Source organism: Rosa rugosa, chromosome 1 (genome assembly GCF_958449725.1).
Source record: "Rosa rugosa chromosome 1, drRosRugo1.1, whole genome shotgun sequence".
Taxonomy (NCBI): Eukaryota; Viridiplantae; Streptophyta; class Magnoliopsida; order Rosales; family Rosaceae; genus Rosa; species Rosa rugosa.
This window is the reverse complement of record NC_084820.1, coordinates 71,537,151-71,556,375: the sequence shown is the minus strand read 5'-3', so window position 1 is coordinate 71,556,375 and position 19,225 is coordinate 71,537,151. Positions and strand designations below refer to the sequence as shown.

At 40.1% G+C, this 19,225-nt stretch overlaps 4 protein-coding genes and 1 non-coding gene across 5 annotated transcripts; 2 read left to right on the top strand and 3 right to left on the bottom strand.

Annotated features, from left to right (window-relative positions):
- The first annotated feature begins 3,888 nt into the window (after window positions 1-3,888).
- LOC133734479 (uncharacterized) lies at window positions 3,889-6,347 on the top strand. Its single transcript, XM_062162120.1, has 5 exons — window positions 3,889-3,975; window positions 4,124-4,579; window positions 5,031-5,205; window positions 5,641-5,918; window positions 6,049-6,347. The coding sequence occupies exons 1-5, from the start codon at window positions 3,889-3,891 to the stop codon at window positions 6,154-6,156; spliced, it is 1,104 nt and encodes a 367-aa protein (XP_062018104.1). The 3' UTR covers window positions 6,157-6,347.
- A 1,885-nt stretch (window positions 6,348-8,232) lies between these two features.
- TRNAE-UUC (transfer RNA glutamic acid (anticodon UUC)) lies at window positions 8,233-8,304 on the bottom strand. Its single transcript has one exon. It is a non-coding gene; the product is annotated as a tRNA-Glu (tRNA).
- Window positions 8,305-9,137: 833 nt separating this feature from the next.
- On the top strand, window positions 9,138-12,005 carry LOC133734469 (zinc finger BED domain-containing protein RICESLEEPER 2-like). The gene is made up of 4 exons (XM_062162118.1): window positions 9,138-9,181; window positions 9,336-11,208; window positions 11,291-11,786; window positions 11,899-12,005. Exons 1-4 carry the CDS (start codon window positions 9,138-9,140, stop codon window positions 12,003-12,005), a joined length of 2,520 nt encoding a protein of 839 aa, XP_062018102.1.
- A 1,002-nt stretch (window positions 12,006-13,007) lies between these two features.
- On the bottom strand, window positions 13,008-15,548 carry LOC133707117 (cystinosin homolog). Its single transcript, XM_062132657.1, has 8 exons — window positions 15,361-15,548; window positions 15,110-15,242; window positions 14,705-14,794; window positions 14,479-14,603; window positions 13,929-13,971; window positions 13,614-13,731; window positions 13,474-13,523; window positions 13,008-13,358 (listed from the first exon to the last, which is right to left on the bottom strand). The coding sequence occupies exons 1-8, from the start codon at window positions 15,477-15,479 to the stop codon at window positions 13,209-13,211; spliced, it is 828 nt and encodes a 275-aa protein (XP_061988641.1). The 5' UTR covers window positions 15,480-15,548; the 3' UTR covers window positions 13,008-13,208.
- Window positions 15,549-16,403: 855 nt separating this feature from the next.
- On the bottom strand, window positions 16,404-18,930 carry LOC133707107 (cystinosin homolog). The gene is made up of 8 exons (XM_062132650.1): window positions 18,670-18,930; window positions 18,424-18,556; window positions 17,901-17,990; window positions 17,573-17,697; window positions 17,325-17,367; window positions 16,987-17,104; window positions 16,836-16,885; window positions 16,404-16,743 (listed from the first exon to the last, which is right to left on the bottom strand). The coding sequence occupies exons 1-8, from the start codon at window positions 18,786-18,788 to the stop codon at window positions 16,600-16,602; spliced, it is 822 nt and encodes a 273-aa protein (XP_061988634.1). The 5' UTR covers window positions 18,789-18,930; the 3' UTR covers window positions 16,404-16,599.
- Window positions 18,931-19,225: the final 295 nt, after the last annotated feature.

Below are 19,225 nucleotides of genomic sequence, written 5' to 3'. Positions count from 1 at the left end.
GCACGGGGTTGGGATGCGCGGCAGACGGAGATGAACGGTTGTGGGGCGGTGGTTTCGGATCGTGCAGCAGGGTCGTTTACCCTTGATGGTGGGTTTGGGGAGGGCGATGGCGATTGTCCAAGCTCTGGTGCGGTTCTGCATCATGAGTTTGGGTGCTCGGGTTGTAGGGGTATGGTGGCGGGGGATGACTACTGCTGGGGCTCTGTCGGCGAGCTTTGTTCGACGGCGCTTGGGATCTGAAAGCGGCGGCGGCGCGACGATGTTGGAGGTGGGATGGTGGAGCGGTGATGCCTGTGCAGCGGTTGGTTTGGGCTGGATTCACAGTTTGGGCTCTCCTTGCCCTAGCTTGGCTGTGGGCCTCTCCTTGCCGGACTGGGTCTTGGGCTTGGGGTTTTCCCTAGGCACAAGATGTGTTATTTTTTATTTTAAATTATTTAGTTGTTTTTTCTTTTAAATTATTTAGGTGTCGGAGGAGGGTGGATGGCAATAGGTTGGGCGGTGGGTATGGCGGCCCGCAGCATGGATGCCGGGTTGAGCCGGGTTTAATGTTTTGTTGGGCTATTGGTGGTGGACAGTTATTACTAGTTTTTAGGGTTTGGTTTTTTTGTTTTGTTTCTTAGCAATAAGTCACTTTTAAGGTTTTGTTTTAAGTATTAGCTGTCGGGTCGGAGGCACCGCAATTTTGGCATAGACAATCTTCTTTTCGGTGGTCTAGAGGTCGGTCCTGTTCTGGAGTTGGGTCAGCAGCGGTGGCGAAAATGTCTGGCGGTGGCATACTGGCATAGACAATCATCCTTGGCCTTCTAGTGGGATTGTTCCTGTTGCTTTCGGGTGGAGGTGATGGCGATTTGGAGCAGGTGTGGATTGACGTTGTTGACATTTAGGTGGCAATGGTCTTGGGTTTAATTTAGTCTCAGGTCTGACAGTCCAGCTTTTCACTTTGGTTGGGTTCGAAGTCACAACGAGTGTAGACTTGGTCGATCAAAGGCAGGTCAAGAGGACTCTGGGTGGCGAGTTAGTGTTGACAAAGTTATGTGTCAATGATTCACTGTTCCTGCGCATATTGTCTTTGTCTTTTAATTGTAGTGCAAGTTCTAAGTCTGTAGTTGAGTCGGGGCCTTTTTTGGCTCTGTCAGTCAGTCTTTTTGGAGTTCCAGTGTGAAGTCCAGTGGCCATTTCTGTGTATGAGATGTTGCCAAAACTCATTGTATCCAGTTCATTATTAATGAAGTTTATTATTGATCAAAAAACTCTAAGACCAAAGCCTTTACCAAAGTTTTCTTAGGCCGCCAGCCGATCTGTGATATCGGGCATTCTGCTGGCTGAAATGGGCTTGAAATCCCTAAACTAAGCCCGGCCCTCAACACCAACATGCCAAGACTAGATGTGGGTTGAGCCGGGCCGAGTGATCTGCGGGCCAAATGATGACCCCCTCAGTAAGGGTTGTACGTATCATATGACACAAACAGGTGATCCCAGTCTAGACTTACCCTGTTATTGATTGACTTACCCAAATTTTTCACAATGGCCCAAGGAACTTGGTGCAACTAGCCCAACCCAATGGTAATGGATCTTTCCTCTTTCGCCCAAATACCCTTACTGAAACTGAAGCTCTCACTCTTGCACTTTTTCAAGCCCAAATTGAAATTAAAATCCCAAATGGCCAATTTCCTGATAAACAGAATCCTAAAATCAATCCCAAATGCCGGAAAGGGTTCCCGTGCTTCATGGGCATGGAGTAGCCTTCTTGATGGAAAAAAGCTAATTGTTGATGGGGCAAGATGGCAGGTTGGGAATGGAGAGTTAATTAACATTTGGGCTGACAAGTGGATTTCTTGTTCTACCCATGGTTTCTTGCGGCCTCTGCTCCCTGTGAACAGCTCCAGACCCCATATGGTGAAGGAATTAATTGACTGGGATACTAGGTCTTGGAAGCTTGATAGGATCAGTGACCTAATTTCTGAGGAGGACCTTTTGGATATTGAGTTGATAGCTTTGGGTGATCGGTCTTTGATGGACAAAATTATTTGGCCTCAGTCAAAAACTGGCCAATACTCGGTGAGGTCAGGCTATCATTTCACACATTCTCAAAGTTTCAAGCCTACCACACAACAGGTTCACTCATCACACAGAGTTAATCACATAGTTTGGAAGGCGGTTTGGTCTACTCAGTCTACTCCTAAGATTCGAAACTTCCTATGGAGAATTTTGGTTAATGCTTTACCATCTTACATAAATCTTCACAGGAGGAAGATAATCCCTTCCCCTTTGTGCCCTGTGTGTGATCTGTTCCCTGAATCTATTGAACACATTTTTCTTCAGTGTCCTGGTGCAATGTGTGTTTGGTTTGCTTCTGATTTAAACTACAAGATCAATCTGCAAGCCATTAGTACTTTTGATTTGTGGTTTGAGAACATTATTCTCATGATGGATGGCTGCAAAAAAATTAGAGAGGAGTTTCTTACCAAAGTTGTTTTTCTCCTCTGGGAAATTTGGAAAGCTAGGAATGCTTATGTCTATGAGGCGATCCCATATGATCCAGGTTTGGTGGCCAGGAGAGCTGGTATGGCTATGGCAGAATTCATCACCTGCAAAAACCACAATCCCATTTCAAGATCAGAGTCACACTCTCATATGCACTCTCAACAGTCTCAGGTATGTATTTTCCCTTCCCATGATGGATGGCTGCAAAAAAATTAGAGAGGAGTTTCTTACCAAAGTTGTTTTTCTCCTCTGGGAAATTTGGAAAGCTAGGAATGCTTATGTCTATGAGGCGATCCCATATGATCCAGGTTTGGTGGCCAGGAGAGCTGGTATGGCTACGGCAGAATTCATCACCTGCAAAAACCACAATCCCATTTCAAGATCAGAGTCACACTCTCATATGCACTCTCAACAGTCTCAGGTATGTATTTTCCCTTCCCCCCCCCTCATTCCTCTAACATATCCCCCACTTCTTCTGCTCACCTTTCTAATTCTACTATCCCTTCTGGATATCCTCCCTCTGTTTCTCTTCGAACAGACCCTTCTCCTCATCATAATTCTTTGCTTTCCTTAAATCCCATCTCCAACCACCTCAATACTATTCCCTCTCTCACAATTAACCCCACTAATCCAAATGATCATCAATCCACCAACCCCACGTACTCTTCTTCCCTTTCATAACCATTCTGTAACCCATCATTCCCATTCCCAAATTCTTCTCCAATCCACAAATTCAAATCATCACCATCATCATTCGTGCTTACCCCCACAGAACCATTCTCACTCTCATAACCACATTGCTCACCATAATCATTTTATGGCTCCTAGCTCTCTCTCATCTCATGTGAGTATCGCCAGGTGCGATCTTATTCAAATCTCCAGGTGCGATCTTATTCAAAACTGGACTCCCCCTCCCCCTGGACATATCAAAATCAACTGTGATGCTGCTTAATTGGATTGAGAATTCGAAGCTTACCGGTGTTAGTGCTCTAGCTCGGGATTCTCATGGCATCCTGTTTGAGGGAGCTACTCTTTTATGTAGGACGGGGTCTGCATTGGAGGCGGAGGCGATGGCGGCAGCGGTGGCTATCGATGTGGCCAAGCGTATCCCTTCTTCACCGATCATCCTCGAATCAGATTCGAAGTCATTAGTGGACAATATCAACAATTCATCAATTACATGTGATTGGAGAATTGCTCCAATTGTGTCTATGATCAGGAATTCTATTACCTCGAACGCACGTTTCGCTTGGTTTTGGATTCCAAGGAAAGCGAACATTGCAGCTGATTTGGTTGCCTCGCTAGTAGTGAGGAAGAAGTGCCCGGAGGTCTGGATTGACCGGCCGCCTTCTTCCCTCGTGCATGTCCTTTCTCGCGACGGTCTTCCTTGCCCACCCTTTCAAAATGATCAAAGGGGACACCGCTGACTATCTGAGGTCGTGGGTGTTGGTGTTTTCATCGGAGCGGTGTTGTCGGCTTTGTTTTTCTCTTGTATTCTCTTTTCCAGTTATGTTCTTTTTGTTTGTGCTCTGGTTTCTTAATTTGCTTGTCGTTTGGTTTCCTAGTCTTTGCTTTAGTTAGCTGACTGTGAGAACCTCTTGTGTGGGCCTTCTCCTTTTTAGGCTGTAATTTTCTCTAGGCCTTGGGCCTCTCTATTGAAGCTTCATTTGACCAAAAAAAAAAAAAAATCCCAAACCTCAACCTAATCACCACCGCCCTATCCTCTCGTTCCCGCCAATTCAGCTCCGCCGCAGCCGCCCCCGAGCAACCCCAATCTGACGGCAGCGAGTCTTCCTCCTCCTCCTCCTTCACCTTCTCATCCGAAGGCCAAGACAGCATACACAACATCAAGCCTTCTTCTTCCGTTTCAAAGCGCGAAACGGCGTCGTCGTGGGTGACGATGCCGATGTCGTTCATGACGGGGTCGGTGGTGGGGAAGAGGTTCTACAATCAAGTGACGACGAGGAAGGCCGACGACGGGAATGGATGGTCGGTGATGCTTGATTATCGGATGCTCAAGACTCCATCAAAGAGACCCTCAAAGCTTCCGACTTTGGGTTTAGCTAAGGTCATTGTTGCTGAGTGGGAATACCAGGTGTGTGTTTTCAGCTCTTGGAAGCTTTTAGCTCAACTGGGTTTCATTCAAAATTGGAAATTGAGTACTTCGAAGTTAGTGTAGAAACTTAGCTGAAATGCTTAGTGTTTAGCTTCTTAGTTATGGTAAGATCATTGCTCAAATGGATTGCACTCAAAATTGGAAATTGTTTTCTCCAAGTAGAATTATAAGTATGTGATAGCTTAGTTCAAATGGGTTTAGCTTTATAGTCTAAATATGCCTTTTTCGCATTAGTACCAGCTCAGTTCAAATCCGAACTCTTAAAGTTGAATTGTAACAGTAGTAGGTTCCTTCGGAAAATTGAACTTACTGTTTTTGCAAGTTTTGGAATCACTGTTCATCAAATGGCTTTTATTTGAGATTGTGTATTGGAATTGTTTGAAGCATTTGCATGTTATTGGGAACTTGACGGTTTAGCTAATAATTTTAGGAAACAGATGGCATTAGGCCCTTCACGATGCCTCTCATGAAGCTTGCTTGTACTGCACTGGAAAGAGTTCCTATCACACGGCATAAGGTTATAGAATACTTGATAAATAGATTCAATCAAGATTTAGTCTTTTGTCGCGCCCCGGATGACAATGAGCTGACAAGCGGCATCCATGGTATGTTGCTTCTTCTCAGGTCTGTGTCACCTGTTCTGTTGAGTCTTCATCTGTGTCATATTTTATTTACTTATTATATTTAAGGAATACTAAAGTATCACTATCTAAAATCTGCTTCATTTCTTGTACAGTGGACGTGCTGCAGAGTAAATGTTCTAGCTACAAAAGCCCCTTTATGATCACTGGTCATATCCATCTTAAAACTCACCAGTGTAGCTTGAATCAATTGCTATGATATCTACTTCAAAAACATTCTAGAAGGTATTTGTGGTTAAGATAAACTGATTGTACTGGCTTGGAAGGTTAGGCCATCACTGTTTTCACATAAGGCAGCTTTCACATATGATCTTCTAAGTCTGCACATAGATCTTTTTCTTAGTTTTAAGACAGTCGTATGTCCATTGCAACTTATAGTGCCTCATTCTTTTTTTGTAGAACGGCAAGTGGAAAAGATTGATCCATTACTTGATTGGTTGGAGTCTGAATTTGTCTTTAAGCATGTTGTTTACTCCTGCTTTTTTGGTGGAAAGCAGGAGGATGGACTTCTAAAAGCTGTAGAAACCCTACTGAAGAAAACAGATGAGTGTGAATTGGCAGCAATTGATGCTATTGCAGGAGAAGCACACTCCCTAACAATTGCTCTTGGATTATTTCGTGGGAAACTGCAGATTGAAGAAGCAATTGAGTTGATTAGACTTGAAGAAGATTTTCAGGTTGCTATTGATCTTTATCTCTCTATAACACTCAAACATGTAGTATCCTTGGATATCCATCTGAATCAAATTTTTGCTGACATAATGGATTCCTTGCAAAGTATTAAAAGCATCTTTTCTGATTTTGTAGGTAGACAAGTGGGGTATTGTTGAAGGCGGTGATGATGTAGATATTGCTGATCTCAAAGTACAGATCGCATCAGCTGCTGTATTCCTAGGTCTTTCAAGGAGGGTTTAATCTTTATACATCTTTTCTCCAGTTTTTGTTCTTACTCTTCCAAGAGCTAACTTCCTAGTGTGTTTTCATTTACAATGTTTGCGTTATTATAGATCTATAGAAGTTACAATACCAAGATGCCCAGTATTTTTGTGGAAATCCTGTTATTTATGAGATCAGATTAAATCAATGATGTAATAATCAACCCTGGTATATCAGTGCAATAAAATTTATCTTTTGCTTATACAATATGAGGTGTAAAAGATAGTTTGGAGTTGAAATTAAGCCTCGGGTTTAATATAGTAGGTAGAACCCGATATGTCCGGACCATTCCGTGTTGGCGACTAGGGCTGGCAAATCCAACCGATCCAAACCAGCCAACCGAGTCCGTCCCGAACCAAGGGGTTCGGTTACCATCCATATCGGTTACCGAAATTGTGGTACGGTTATACCGTACCGAGATACTGTAATTGGTACGGTATCGGTATTGAATATTAACAAAATACGGTATACCGTACCGTACCAGATATTTAATATAATATTTAATTATTTAAAATATTTATTATATAATCAATCATAGCCGTTGATTTTCTTCTGTTTTATTCCATATTAACTAACAACCGTTAGATTAAAACTTTCCAAACCCTAATCCCTAATCCCTCAGTCCCTCTCTCAGTCTCTGGAGTCTAGACGACTCACCTCGTCTCTCACTCTCTCTCTCTCGAACCCGATCGAGATTTGACCTGAGCCTCTGCCTCTCAAACTCTTGGTCCAAACCGGCAAACCCTAATCCCTTAGTGGCTCAGTCCATCTCTCGACCACTCCCTCAGTCTCTCTCTCTCTCGAACTCGAGCGAGGTTCTGACTTCTGAGCCTCAGTTCGAAGAATCGAATCGTTCGACCCATTCGATTTCATTTCACGTCAAATCGATTCGATTCACATTAGTCGATCAATTGTTGCAGTACTGCTGGTGAGTATGAGCTCGGAGCTTCAATTGTTTTGGATTGTTGAGTTGAGGTTCGAGACTTCGATCTACCCAATTTTAGCAATTCGATCTTGGATATGTTATGTATTATCTTGAGATTTACCAATTTGTTATGGGTTTTAAACTTTTAATGGTTTTTCTTTTGTGCTTGGAGGAGCAGGAGCACCGAGGAGGCGAGGACTAAGTTTGATGTTTGACAGTTTGAGGGAGAAGAAGGCAAATATGAAGTGACGATGAGATGAAATTTGAGTCTTTGAATACTTTGTTTTCAACTATTGTCCGCTTTGTTATTGTATGATTCATTCATTTGTGTGAACTGTAAGTGATGATATGAATTATGAAGTGATGAACTGATGATGAGATGAACTGAAGTTGATGTGAGAGAGTGAGAGACAGAGAGTTATAAGTTTTTTGATTGTTTTACATTTGCGTATGGTCTGGGCCTTTAAATTCATATAAGTTATTTGATTGTTTTTCATTTGCTTTCAGTTTTTCAGTTGTTGACAGGTTAGGGATTTAAAATTTTCATTTGGGCCGTAGCTGAAAGCTGGCCCAATCTTAAACTTGGTTGGAGGCCCAACCAACCGATACCGAGAAGTCGGTATACCAACTTTTGTGGCCGGTAGTGGTACTTCATTTTGTGTACCAATAAGTTCTGGTACGGTAGGTGGTTTTGGACTTGAAGGTCCGGTACCGTACCGAACCCAGCCCTATTGGCGACCCTCTCTCTTCATTGTTTTGAGCTAAATGTGAGCTGAAAGTTGATTTTGTGATGTAAAGAGGTGGATGCGCCTCTTGTTATATAGTAATGCTTTTGGCTTTGCAAGCTTGGTGAGCACGGCGTTAGGTAGTTTCTAATTCGTGCGGAACAGGCACAAGCAAATTTGTCAATCATTCTCATTTAGATAAACCAATCGATTTCTTTCCATTTCTTTTTTATGTCAACGTTTTGGCAATTGCCTTTAATAGTTTCCTTCTTTTTCGAGGAAGTTGAGTGTGAGACTGTGTGAAACTTGTTTCAAAAATTTGATATAATTCCCACCTGGTTTTACAAAGTAAATCCAGTTTTAGGTCAACACGTTTTGAGGTGGGGGAAAAAAATCATTAAAAAGTTCCATTGCTGGGAATCGAACCCGGGTCTCCTGGGTGAAAGCCAGATATCCTAACCGCTGGACGACAATGGATTTGTTCCTGCGTACTGCCTGCATAATAACTATACCAGAGTATTTGCATGTTCCGACTTCTAAAAATCATGAAAAAAATTCAAGTCAATAATTTTGAGTTCAATCAATTCAAAAGGTGCTTAAGATTCAAAATTTCAAAATGAGAAGATTTTGGGGTAAAAATTAGGGCTGGGCACCTGAAACCGAAAACCCGAACCCGAACCGGTCCCGTACCGAAAACCGGCGGGACGGGACGGTTTGAAATCCTGAAAATCAACTATTTGGGCCCGTCCCGAACCGTCCCGTTTTAACGGGACGGGCTTCGGTTCGGAAAGTTTGAATCCCGCATAGGCCCGGCCCGTCCCGTTTTATTTTCATTTATTCTATTTTTTTACTTTTCTATTTATATGGCATTTGATTGGTTGATTTTCGAGTCTATAGTCTTAACATGAACTCGAGCACACTGGATAGGCTGATCCAAACGGTAAAATAATCCCCAATTCTGATCCCTTTATTCATTCACGCGATCCCCAATTCATCATTCATCATTCATCATTCATCATTCATCATTCATCACTCACCGTTCCAAGCTTAGAAGTTAGAACCCTAGATCCCCAATTCATCATTCATCAATTCGTCCTCTTGCTTTGTTGTTCCGATCGGATCTGAAGCAAGACTGCTCTGCTCTCTGATCAGGTACCACTCTTTCAGCTTCTTTGATTATTATTCGTCTGCTTTTTTGTGAAATCGAGCTGGGTTTTTGTAAAGAATCGAAATTGGAAACTGGGTTTTGGGCTGTGATAACTGATAAGTGAGGGTTTTGGGTTTTCTTGGGTCCCAAACGAAAGTTGAAAATGGCGTTTGTTTTGGGGGAAATTGTTGCTTCTGGCCTTGGATTGTGAAAGATATGTTCTTTGAGTAATTGAATTCGATTCAGAAATTGGGTTTGATTTTGATTGTGAATTAAGGTTGTAGATATATTGGATTTTCGTTTCTTGAATCAAGGCTGTGAATTTTTTTTCCCCTGAATGTAATTATCTTTGTTTGTGCAGATGTTTTGTTCCGAGTCATCAACATCTTGATTCTTGCGGCTTGAGGAAGCTGATGGCTAGAGGGAAGAAAATAGCTCGACCTCGATCAGATGCTTCTGGTCTTGAGGATTCTTCGACAGCAACATCACCGTCTTTTCCTGCACTGCTCGAAGCTGCAAGAGAACCTGAAGGTGCAGATCCAACTCTTGAACAAGCTGCAAGTCAACCTGCTGCAAGTCAACCTTCTGGAAGTGAAGCTGCTGCATCTGTAGGTGAGGCTCCCTCTGAAAAATCAGGTATAAAACGTAGCTTTGTTTGGGAGCATTTTAAAGAGTATGATAAGATTGAACATGCTAAAGATGCTGATGGAAAAGACATTCAGATAGTTCATAAGAGAGCTCATTGCATCTACTGTCCTAGGGGAAAGGTTGGTGATTTTGCTGTTGAAAGTTCTAAGAATGGCACTTCTGGAATGATTAGGCACATTAACTTGACTTGTAGATATTACCCTCCTAATATGGAAAAGTCGCAGAAAAATCTTGTTGGTGATAAATTTAAGGGCAATAGACTGACCACAGTAACTTATAATCAAGATGATTATTTAGAAGCTTGTGTAGAGATGATTGTTATTGATGAGCTTCCTTTTAGTTTTGTGGAGAAGAAAGGCTTTAACAGATTTTGTGTTAAAGTGTGTCCTCTTTTTGATGTTCCCTCTAGAAGGAAATTGTGTAGGACATTTCTAAGTATGTATGATACTTCAAAGAAGGATTTGAAGAAGACTTTGAGGAAGTATAGGTTGAGTCTAACCACCGATACTTGGACTAGTGTTCAAAATGTCAATTACATGGTGCTTACTGCCCATTTCATTGACGTAGATTGGAAGATGCACAAGAGGGTTATTAATTTCTATGTGATTCACAATCATCAAGGGTCAACAATAGGGAAACTTATTGAGTCATGTTTAGTGCAGTGGGGAATTGAGAAAGTCATGTGCATTACAGTTGATAATGCCTCTGCAAACAAGTCTGCTCTAGAGTGGCTTGTGTCTAGAATGAACAAGTCTGCATCTTATCAACAGATTTTGAGTGGCAAATACATGCATGTGAGATGCACTGCTCACATCACTAACTTAATAGTGGGGCATGGCTTAAAAAGGTTGCAAAAGTCTGTGTTAGCAATTAGGAATGCAGTGAAGTTTGTGAGATCTTCTGCAAACAGATTGGATATTTTTAAGAAGACTGTGGAGAGAGAGAAGCTTCCCTGTAAGGGACTTGTGTGTTTGGATGTCCCAACTAGGTGGAACAGCACCTATCTAATGTTGGAAGCAGCTTTGAAGTTTAAGAAAGCATTTACAGTGATGGCTGAAGATGAAGATAGCAATTTTGCAAACTACTTCAAGGAACCAGATGAAGAGTATGATGAAGATGGAAATCTTGTACCAAGCAGGAATAATAGAAATAGGGTTGGACCTCCAGAAGTGGGAGATTGGGAAAAGGCTGAGGTCTTTGTGGAGTTTCTAAGAGTGTTCTATGATGTCTATGATGTCACATTAAGGGTTAGTGCATCATTGCACCCTACTGTGCACACAACTTTCCATGATGTGATTACCATGCAAAAAAACATAGACAACATGTTTTTGGAACCTGAGATAGCTACTGGATCAGAAACTGAGAAAGTTTTGATGGATATGGCAGCCAACATGAGATCTAGATGGTTCAAGTACTATGGTTCATTTCATGAAATCAATCACATGATCATCATTGGCCTTGTATTAGATGCAAGGTTCAAGTTGAAGAATGTGACTCACATCTTTCAAACTGAAGGTTTAAATGATGATGAGGTGCAGAGAAGAACCTTGGAAATTAAAACCCTTCTATTTGCTCTATATGATCAGGTATTACACTAGTTCCATTGTTTGAATTTTAGTTGCTTAGTTGGTTTCAAATATATATTAATTTCTGTCTTTTTTGTCTTAGTATGTCGTGGTTGTAGATGGAGGTAGACACCTGCAACGGCAGCCATCTCTCGGCTCTTCATCTAGCACACTTACAAGTAGAAGCAGCAGAGGAGGAGTTAGAGGCCAGCTGCTCAATAATTGGAAGAAGGTTGTTGAAGAAAGCAGTGAGGCAGTTGTCGCACATGAAGTGGATCAATACCTGGATTCTCCATTGGACCCAACTGATGATGAAGATTGCTTTGATATCTTGTGTTGGTGGAAGATAAATGGCTGCAAGTTTCCAGTCTTGGCAGCAATAGCAAGGGATATTCTTGGGATTCAGACCTCCACAGTGGCCTCAGAGTTTTGTTTTTCAACAGGAGGCAGAGTGATTGACTGTTTTAGGAGCTCATTAACTCCTAAAACAGTGGAGGGACTGATTTGCATGCAGAACTGGTTGCTAGGTGATGATATTGCAGAGGTTGTTGATGATTGCTCAATTGAAAACCTTGAGTTTTATGAAGAAGTTGAGAAAGGTATCCACTTTTTAGTTTTTAGTTTTTACATGTCTTTTGACTGTTTTCAGTATTTTCAGTGCAGAGGCATTTACATTTTACATCACTTTTTTTTTTTCTTTTTTTTTTGCAGACCATGAAAGCACTGCATCTAGCAAAATCAATGTGTGTCCAGCTCCAATTCCAAGAGCAAAAGGCAAGGGAAAGCTTGGGGCAGCTGGTAATGTGATAGATGTTTGAACTTTGAAGTTTGAAGATTTCATTTGGTTGTGTGTACATTATCAGTAATGGCTTAAGTGTTTAAGAACTTAATTTTTTACAATTGGAATTGAAGTGTTTAGTTGTGTGGAGTTGTGGACTGTAATGGATATTGGATTATGCAAATTTGGTCTTGTTTTTGAATGTTTGGTATGCACTTATGCAGGTTTGGTAATTTGCCCATTTAGTATGCAATATTGCAATATGCAGATTTGGACATTTGGTGATTTGGTCATTTTTTCTTCTTGTTTAGCACTTTAGCTTTTAGCTGCAGCCTCGCAGGTTTTGTACATTGGTCTTTTTTTTCATCACTTTTAGAAATGGCTTTTAGCTTTTATTCAATAAGTCAATAAGATGATTAAGATCAGCTTGTTGGATTATGGAATGATGAAGTGTTGTAGGGAATTGCAATGTTACTTGTTCTCTTTGAAATGATCATTTGAATGTAGTGTTGAAATAATGGAAAATAGAAATGCAAACTGGGAAATTTTACCAGATTGCAAACTCAGGTTACTGTCTCTCTCTTTTTTTCTTTTTTTTTTTTTTTTTTTTTCGGGCCTGTCCCGGATTGGTCCCGGTCCCGGCCCGATACCGATCGGGTTCGGGCCTGTCGGGATTACTTCTCAAAATAACCTTAACCGTCCCGGCCCGTCCCGACTAATAATTCCGGGCCCGGGATCGGGATTACCAAGATTTCGGCCCGTCCCGGCCCGTGCCCAGCCCTAGTAAAAATAGAAACATGCCAGTTTGGCCAAAAAAAAAAAAGTGTGCTATACTCCCACAATTTTGGTGAAAAATCATGTTCTTGAAGAGTTTTTTAATTTAATTTTATTTTATTTTATTATTATTATTATTATTAAGAAAGGGAAAGTCTAGATTCCAAGCCTACAGTTATAAGCAACCCCTTGTGACAAAAAGAAAAATTATATCCTTTGCTAGTGTTCCATGAATTCGCGAGACTTTAGTCACGTACAAATATTGCAATTGCTTTGGAATAATAGTTCTGCATGACTTTCATTACTCTCAATCCAAATAAGCGTTTCTGTACAGAAAGTAAAACAACATCCTCTGGCCAAAGTACAAGAACATATACATATACCTATGTAGTTGACCAATTCCTATCCTACATAAATGATGTATGCTAATATCAGTACATGTATCTTATCTATTGAGCAACCAGAGGCTTCATACATTTTCAGATACTGGGTCATCAGACGACTTAACGAGTGGCTCCGCGCTCTCCTCCTTGCTTATTTTAGAAGAGATTGTTGCTCCCTTGGCAGGATACAGTATGAAATGCTGACCCATGAAGAGAAGGTCAAAGAAGATTGATATCTGAAAATATAGAAACCAAAATGTATAAGCATTGATCACCAGAGCTAGTTGACTAACTCAAGTTGAGACAGCAGCATACAATAAGAAATTTTGGGGTTTAGTTATGAATTCATACCAAAGACAGCAGTGTCTTCCCTATATTTCCATAAAAGTTCACCCAAGAACCTGGAAAAGGGGCACAAGTTAAAAACAGATTAAGCATAAAGAATATGACCAAATTGTAATTCTCATTTGGTTGAGGAAGAGATCGCAAACCTTGATCTATGGACTGCACGCCCATTTGTGCATAATTTGCCACCCCTCCAGAAAAGTCGAGTAAAATGTTGCCAATGCTAAACCCAACTGTGCTCTTCCGCGTGAAGTTGAAGATTGCCTGGATTGCGAAATTACTTGTTAATAAAGACATTCTGTGAACATATACAGGTTCGTTCGGCAGTAACAATAACTCTATTCAAAAACACCCACTGGATACAATTTTGTAACAGTCAGAATGCAAAGATTGCTTTAGAGTTACTAGGTCAATGAATTGAGAACAGCAACATGAACAATGAAAGGAGAGTCAATACTGACCTGAGGAATATATTTGATGGCTGTCATAAAAACTTGAATTGAGCTGCAAACATACATAAGTCGATTGATGTTAGAAAGGGAACATATCATAGATACAATTTCTAGAGCTGATTGTGACCACACCAACAAACAAAAGAAAGTTGTCTACTCTTTAACAAGTGAACTTCATGTACAGTAAGCAGAAACGGGAAGGAACAAAAAAAGGGAAAGTATTCTCAAAGCATAAGCATATGAGAGAAATTCTAATTTGTAAAAAGAGGAGCCGACTGAAAATGCCCTAAAGCATTGATGAGAAGTCCACCTTTATTAATAAGCCTTCTATACTCAAAGTAGCACCAAAATTCCTGGTAAAACGAGCATAATTCAAGGCATATTCTAGATAGATCCTAGTGAACATGTGAAGCTATTTAGGGAGAGGTAGTTAAGAATTCACAATAACAGGTCTTGATGTGGAAAAGAACCAAGAGATTTTTATATACATGGTCTCAGCACTTCTAATGAAAACCATTAACAAAAATTACGTGCCAAAGCATGAATATAAACATCTCACTTGAAAATGGAAATGAGCCAGAGCCAAGAATGGGTTGGCAAAGCTACGAAGAAACAAACTGCAGCACCTAACCAAACGGCAGCAACAATTCCAATGGAAATCCTGGACACCTTCTGACTTCCACGCTACATAAACCAGTCAACAAAAGGTCATGTAAAACTAGCACCAAGATAGTCCATCGCTAACAACAAATTATCAACTCAGCAAAGTACATCGTGACACTTACTTCGTAGATCACAACCTGGAACAAGGTAATTGCTGTCAGCAAAACAGCATGAATAGAAAACGCAACATCATTCGCTGCTACCGGTATCATCTGCATTCATCCCACATACAAAGGCAATGAGTACTTCTAGTCTAAGACATCTCCTACATTCCAAGACTAGTTTCATCATTTAGATTCCCAATTCCACAAGCTGGGATTTGTGTTCTTACATCACTATTATCAACAAACTATGTTTCCTCCTAGACTAGTTCCATCAAGTTCATAGCTTTCATCAACAATTAAAGCTTAAACTAACAAAACAACTACTAAGTACTAACCATCCAAAACATTCTGTAATAATGTAAATTTAGACACGAAAGATCAAAGCTTTAGCTACTATTGATCACCAAACCAAGGTTAACAAACCTCTCCGAGTCCATATTTCTCCAAGTACTGTTTTTGAACGGCGGAGCTGAAGTAGAGAGTGGCGTTGTAAATGAGATACGACGAGTGCTTGGTCAAATTCAGTAGCACGAAATCGAAGTTCAACCCAATAACACTGAAACCCAGAAAACAAAACCAATTAGAATCGTTAAAGATTGAATCTTGGAATCGAATTGCGGTAAAAATCGATGTGGGTGAAATTCTGAATGAAGAAAATGAATGAAAGTTTTTACCTTTTTCTGCGAAAGTTTAAGATGACTTGTGGGTAAAAGCTTATGGACCATGAAATGAAGGCCAACCAACCCAGAACTTCGTATGTGATTTCGAGTGGAACTGAATTCCAAGACGCCATTTTTGATTTCTCTCTGCAAATTTGGAATTCCCACCCTGCCGGAATGAGAGGTTGAAGAAGAAGAATTTTTTTGGGGGTGGGGGTTGTTTATTTTCTTTGTTTGACTCTCAGGTGGGCCCCATTTGGTGACGTGTCCGGGCTGTGATTGGCGCCTTTTCCTTGAAGTTTTGGCTCGTTGGTTTGTAATTTTGTATGGGTAGAGGTGATGGCCAGTTCAGCAGTCTGCAGTTCCGGGGTTTTGTGAATGAGGCCGTTTTCATGGCCACGTTCACTGAGTTTCTTATAAAAGGCTTGATTTTTTCAGATGGACAATGGATCTGAAGGTTTTATTTAGTCCTGGTTTTTAACTTATAGGGCGCGAATGGCATCATCCTATATCTCATCAAACAATTTACTCATTCCGTCTTTTGATGGATTCAACCTAGGAAAATTATGCGGTATATTAATTTATCAATATATCAAGTAGACTAACTTGACTTGATCTTAAATTAATCTACTTCTTAATTGAGCTAGTTTACTTTTGTATCGAGCTAGTCTACATAACGTATCGGTACATTAACATATCATAGAGGAATCCTCGAACTTAGCTATGTTTTACAAATTTGGGTATCCACTCACTTAAAAAAGTATGATGAGTGGTGTGATTAAGTCGAGCACGTTCAAGGAACACAAAACTCTTCGAACCATTAAGGCGCTAACCACCTCTTGTCCAATGCATACTAATCAGATGAGACATGCATATAGCATCAAGCTATTTCTTTGTTTCTTTTCATTAATTGTCTCAGGAGTACGGTTGGTGTTGCCTTGAATAATGTGATCGTCACCTCTGTTTCGATAAACCCTCATATGGGCAATGTCCACCAAATTGGCAAAAAGGCAGAGAAATTCCAATTCCCAATCAGTTTAGGCAATGCCAATTTAAGGAGAAACAAAACCCCATATATTCATACTTCAACCCTAAGCCCCAAACAAAATTTTGAGACCCAAGTGGCCGGTTATACTGTACAGAAAGTCAGAACAATACTTTTTTGCAGAATCATTACAAAATAAAATCATACATCTTGGGCCCAACGAAGCTTTTGTACAATTTTCACCAGCAAAACAAAAGTTCTAGACATTTTCACACTTGGTGATTATCAGAACTGACAAGGGGCTCCAAGTCCTCCTTGCTGGCGGTAATCATTTTAGGAGATATCAATGCCTTCTTGGAAGGATACAGAACATAATGTTGGCAAATGAAAAGAAGATCAAATGATACACATATCTGCAATAGTATAAACCACGGTGAGTATCATAAGTGACAGAAAATATGTATTGATTATGTTGAAACGTCAATATATATCAATCCATTTATACCAAAGATAGCAGTGTCTTCCCTATGTTTCCATAAAAGTTCACCCAAGAATCTGCAGGCACAAATTCAAAACAAGTTAATATGAATCCACTGGATGTCAATTAATTTGCAACAGTTACATTTGGTTAAGGTAGAGCTAGATGCGGGGTGAACCTTGATCAATAGACTGCACGGCCATTTGTGCATAACTTCCCACTCCTCCCGAAAGATCAAGTAGAATAAAGAAAATACTTAATCCATCTGTGCTCTTTCTTATGAAGTTCATGTATGCCTATATTCATTTCAAAATATATTCTGTATTAGTACAGGCACATTGTCTTTCATTGCAAATCTTAAAACAAATACAACTTCATTCAGCAGTGAACAGTACTATATATAGACTATAGTTTCTCTGTCAAATGGGGATTATCTAGGAAATTACTAACGTATATAGCCTCTCAATGACACCATCAATCCATCATGATCTATATATTTAAGGGAGAGTACTAAACCTGGGGAGTATATTTGATGACTGTCATAAAAACTTGAATTGAGCTGCAGCATAATCAAATTAACTGAAGTTAGAAAGGGATTCCATACAAACCAATCATATGATACATTTATTCAATTAATTCCATGCTCCTAGATCATGATCGTGTAACTCTGTAGCAAAAACTAAATATTTGTCATAATTGCCGCTGACAGTACTAAAATGAAACTGCAAATGCACAAAAATGAAAGGTAACTGTATCTTATATACTTGAAGATAGAGATGAGCCAAAGCCAAGAATGAGTTGGCAGAGCCACCAAGAAACAAACTGCAGCAAATAGCCACACACCAAAGACGATTCCAATGGCAATCTTGGATACTCTCTGACTTCCTCGCTGCATACATAAAGCCATATCGATGAACAACATTAAGGTGAGACCAATGTGAAGCTAGCTTGTGTGACAAAATTATCAGGCTATATATATATATATATATATATATATATATATATATATATATATATATGATATGGAATATATATCGCAGTGAAATTAACTTAGAAAATTAAGGAGACAATTGGAGATGATTATTTACTTACTTCATAGATTGCAATTTGGAAAAGGATAATTGATGTTACAAAAACGGCATGAACAGAGAAAGCAACATCATTTGCAGCTACAGGTATCATCTGCATCAGTACAAACAAAATGACTTCATCTTTTAATTAATACAAAGTTATATATGTATGTACGTGGTAATTAGTACTAAGATCACCGTTGCAATATCACATTGTTCATCTTTTAATCTTACATACTAGGAGTCGTTCATCTAATAACCGTTTGCAAAGATTCACTTTTCCCCGTACAGTCTCTTCTAAGTTCTAACAAAGAACTACTCTCTCTTAGACGATCATGCACTTCCAGTACATATATACTCATAACACCAGTAATGTGGCCTAATTTGTTAAAAATGTTCTTAAAATTAAATGAGTTGTATCCATTGAACTATTTAAGCTCAAGAATCTAGTGCGTAACAATTGCTTGATTAACAATTTCAACCTGAGAGGTAATAATGTAAATAAACGAACATTAAAAGTAGGGCGGGAAAAATAAATTACCAACCTCTCCGAAACCGTACTTTTCAAAGTACTGCTTCTGAACGGCGGAGCTGAAGTAAAGAGAGGCGTTGTAAATGAGATATGACGAGTGTTTCGTCCAATTCAGCACCACAAAATCGATGCTCAGCCCCACAACACTGATTAGCACCGCCGGCGCCGCCGCCGTGAACAAACTCTTCAAATTAATATGAAATCTCGGAATTGAACTGAATTCAGGTGAAGTGAAGGAAATGATCATATATATATGTACCTTTTTCGACGGAAATTCAAGAACACTTGAGGGTAGAAGCCGACGGCCCAAAACGTGAAAGTCAACCACCCCAGAACTCTGTATGTGATCTCCAGCTGAATCGAATTCCACGACGCCATCGTCTGAATATTCCAGTTCCGACCGATTCTCACGATCACTCGGCGGAAATCCCAGGGAAATAGGAATCTTGAATTTCTTTATAGAGAGAAGAAAAAGATGTACGAGGACTTGTTTGCATGCGTTAAATATCTGTGTTGGGGTTTTTGATTGGCGCCATTCAGGTGGGCTCACAGTGACGACGTGGCCTTCCTCCCATTGTTGATTTATTTTCCACAAAGTTGGTTATATTTCTATTTCAGCCTTTCAGGAGGGTACGTTTATGAATCGAGGCCATTACATAGCCATGTTCATTATTCAATTCTTTATAGATATGATGTCCTTCTGCATAATTTCATAAACGTTGAATTTAGTAATGATTTTAATTTGAAAAAGGCCAATGACTCAATGAGAGAGATGTCATGCCAAATTGCCAATCTCGAAACTGACCCGCCTTGCG

Excerpts from the sequence above, each read along its gene's own strand:
- LOC133734479 (XM_062162120.1), top strand. The coding sequence starts at position 3,889 with ATGATCAAAGGGGACACCGCTGACTATCTGAGGTCGTGGGTGTTGGTG. Across the intron at positions 3,976-4,123 it reads GTCGGCTTTGTTTTTCTCTT|GCCTTGGGCCTCTCTATTGA; the intron begins GTATTCTCTTTT and ends AATTTTCTCTAG. Across the intron at positions 5,206-5,640 it reads GCTGACAAGCGGCATCCATG|AACGGCAAGTGGAAAAGATT; the intron begins GTATGTTGCTTC and ends CTTTTTTTGTAG.
- LOC133734469 (XM_062162118.1), top strand. The coding sequence starts at position 9,138 with ATGGCGTTTGTTTTGGGGGAAATTGTTGCTTCTGGCCTTGGATT. Across the intron at positions 11,209-11,290 it reads TATTTGCTCTATATGATCAG|TATGTCGTGGTTGTAGATGG; the intron begins GTATTACACTAG and ends TTTTTGTCTTAG. Across the intron at positions 11,787-11,898 it reads TTATGAAGAAGTTGAGAAAG|ACCATGAAAGCACTGCATCT; the intron begins GTATCCACTTTT and ends TTTTTTTTGCAG.
- LOC133707117 (XM_062132657.1), bottom strand. The coding sequence starts at position 15,479 with ATGGCGTCTTGGAATTCAGTTCCACTCGAAATCACATACGAAGTTCTG. Across the intron at positions 13,972-14,478 it reads TGGCTCATTTCCATTTTCAA|CTCAATTCAAGTTTTTATGA; the intron begins GTGAGATGTTTA and ends GTATGTTTGCAG. Across the intron at positions 13,732-13,928 it reads CCATCAAATATATTCCTCAG|GCAATCTTCAACTTCACGCG; the intron begins GTCAGTATTGAC and ends TTCGCAATCCAG.
- LOC133707107 (XM_062132650.1), bottom strand. The coding sequence starts at position 18,788 with ATGGCGTCGTGGAATTCGATTCAGCTGGAGATCACATACAGAGTTCTG. Across the intron at positions 18,557-18,669 it reads TTGAATTTCCGTCGAAAAAG|TGTTGTGGGGCTGAGCATCG; the intron begins GTACATATATAT and ends GGTGCTAATCAG. Across the intron at positions 16,886-16,986 it reads CGTGCAGTCTATTGATCAAG|ATTCTTGGGTGAACTTTTAT; the intron begins GTTCACCCCGCA and ends TTGTGCCTGCAG.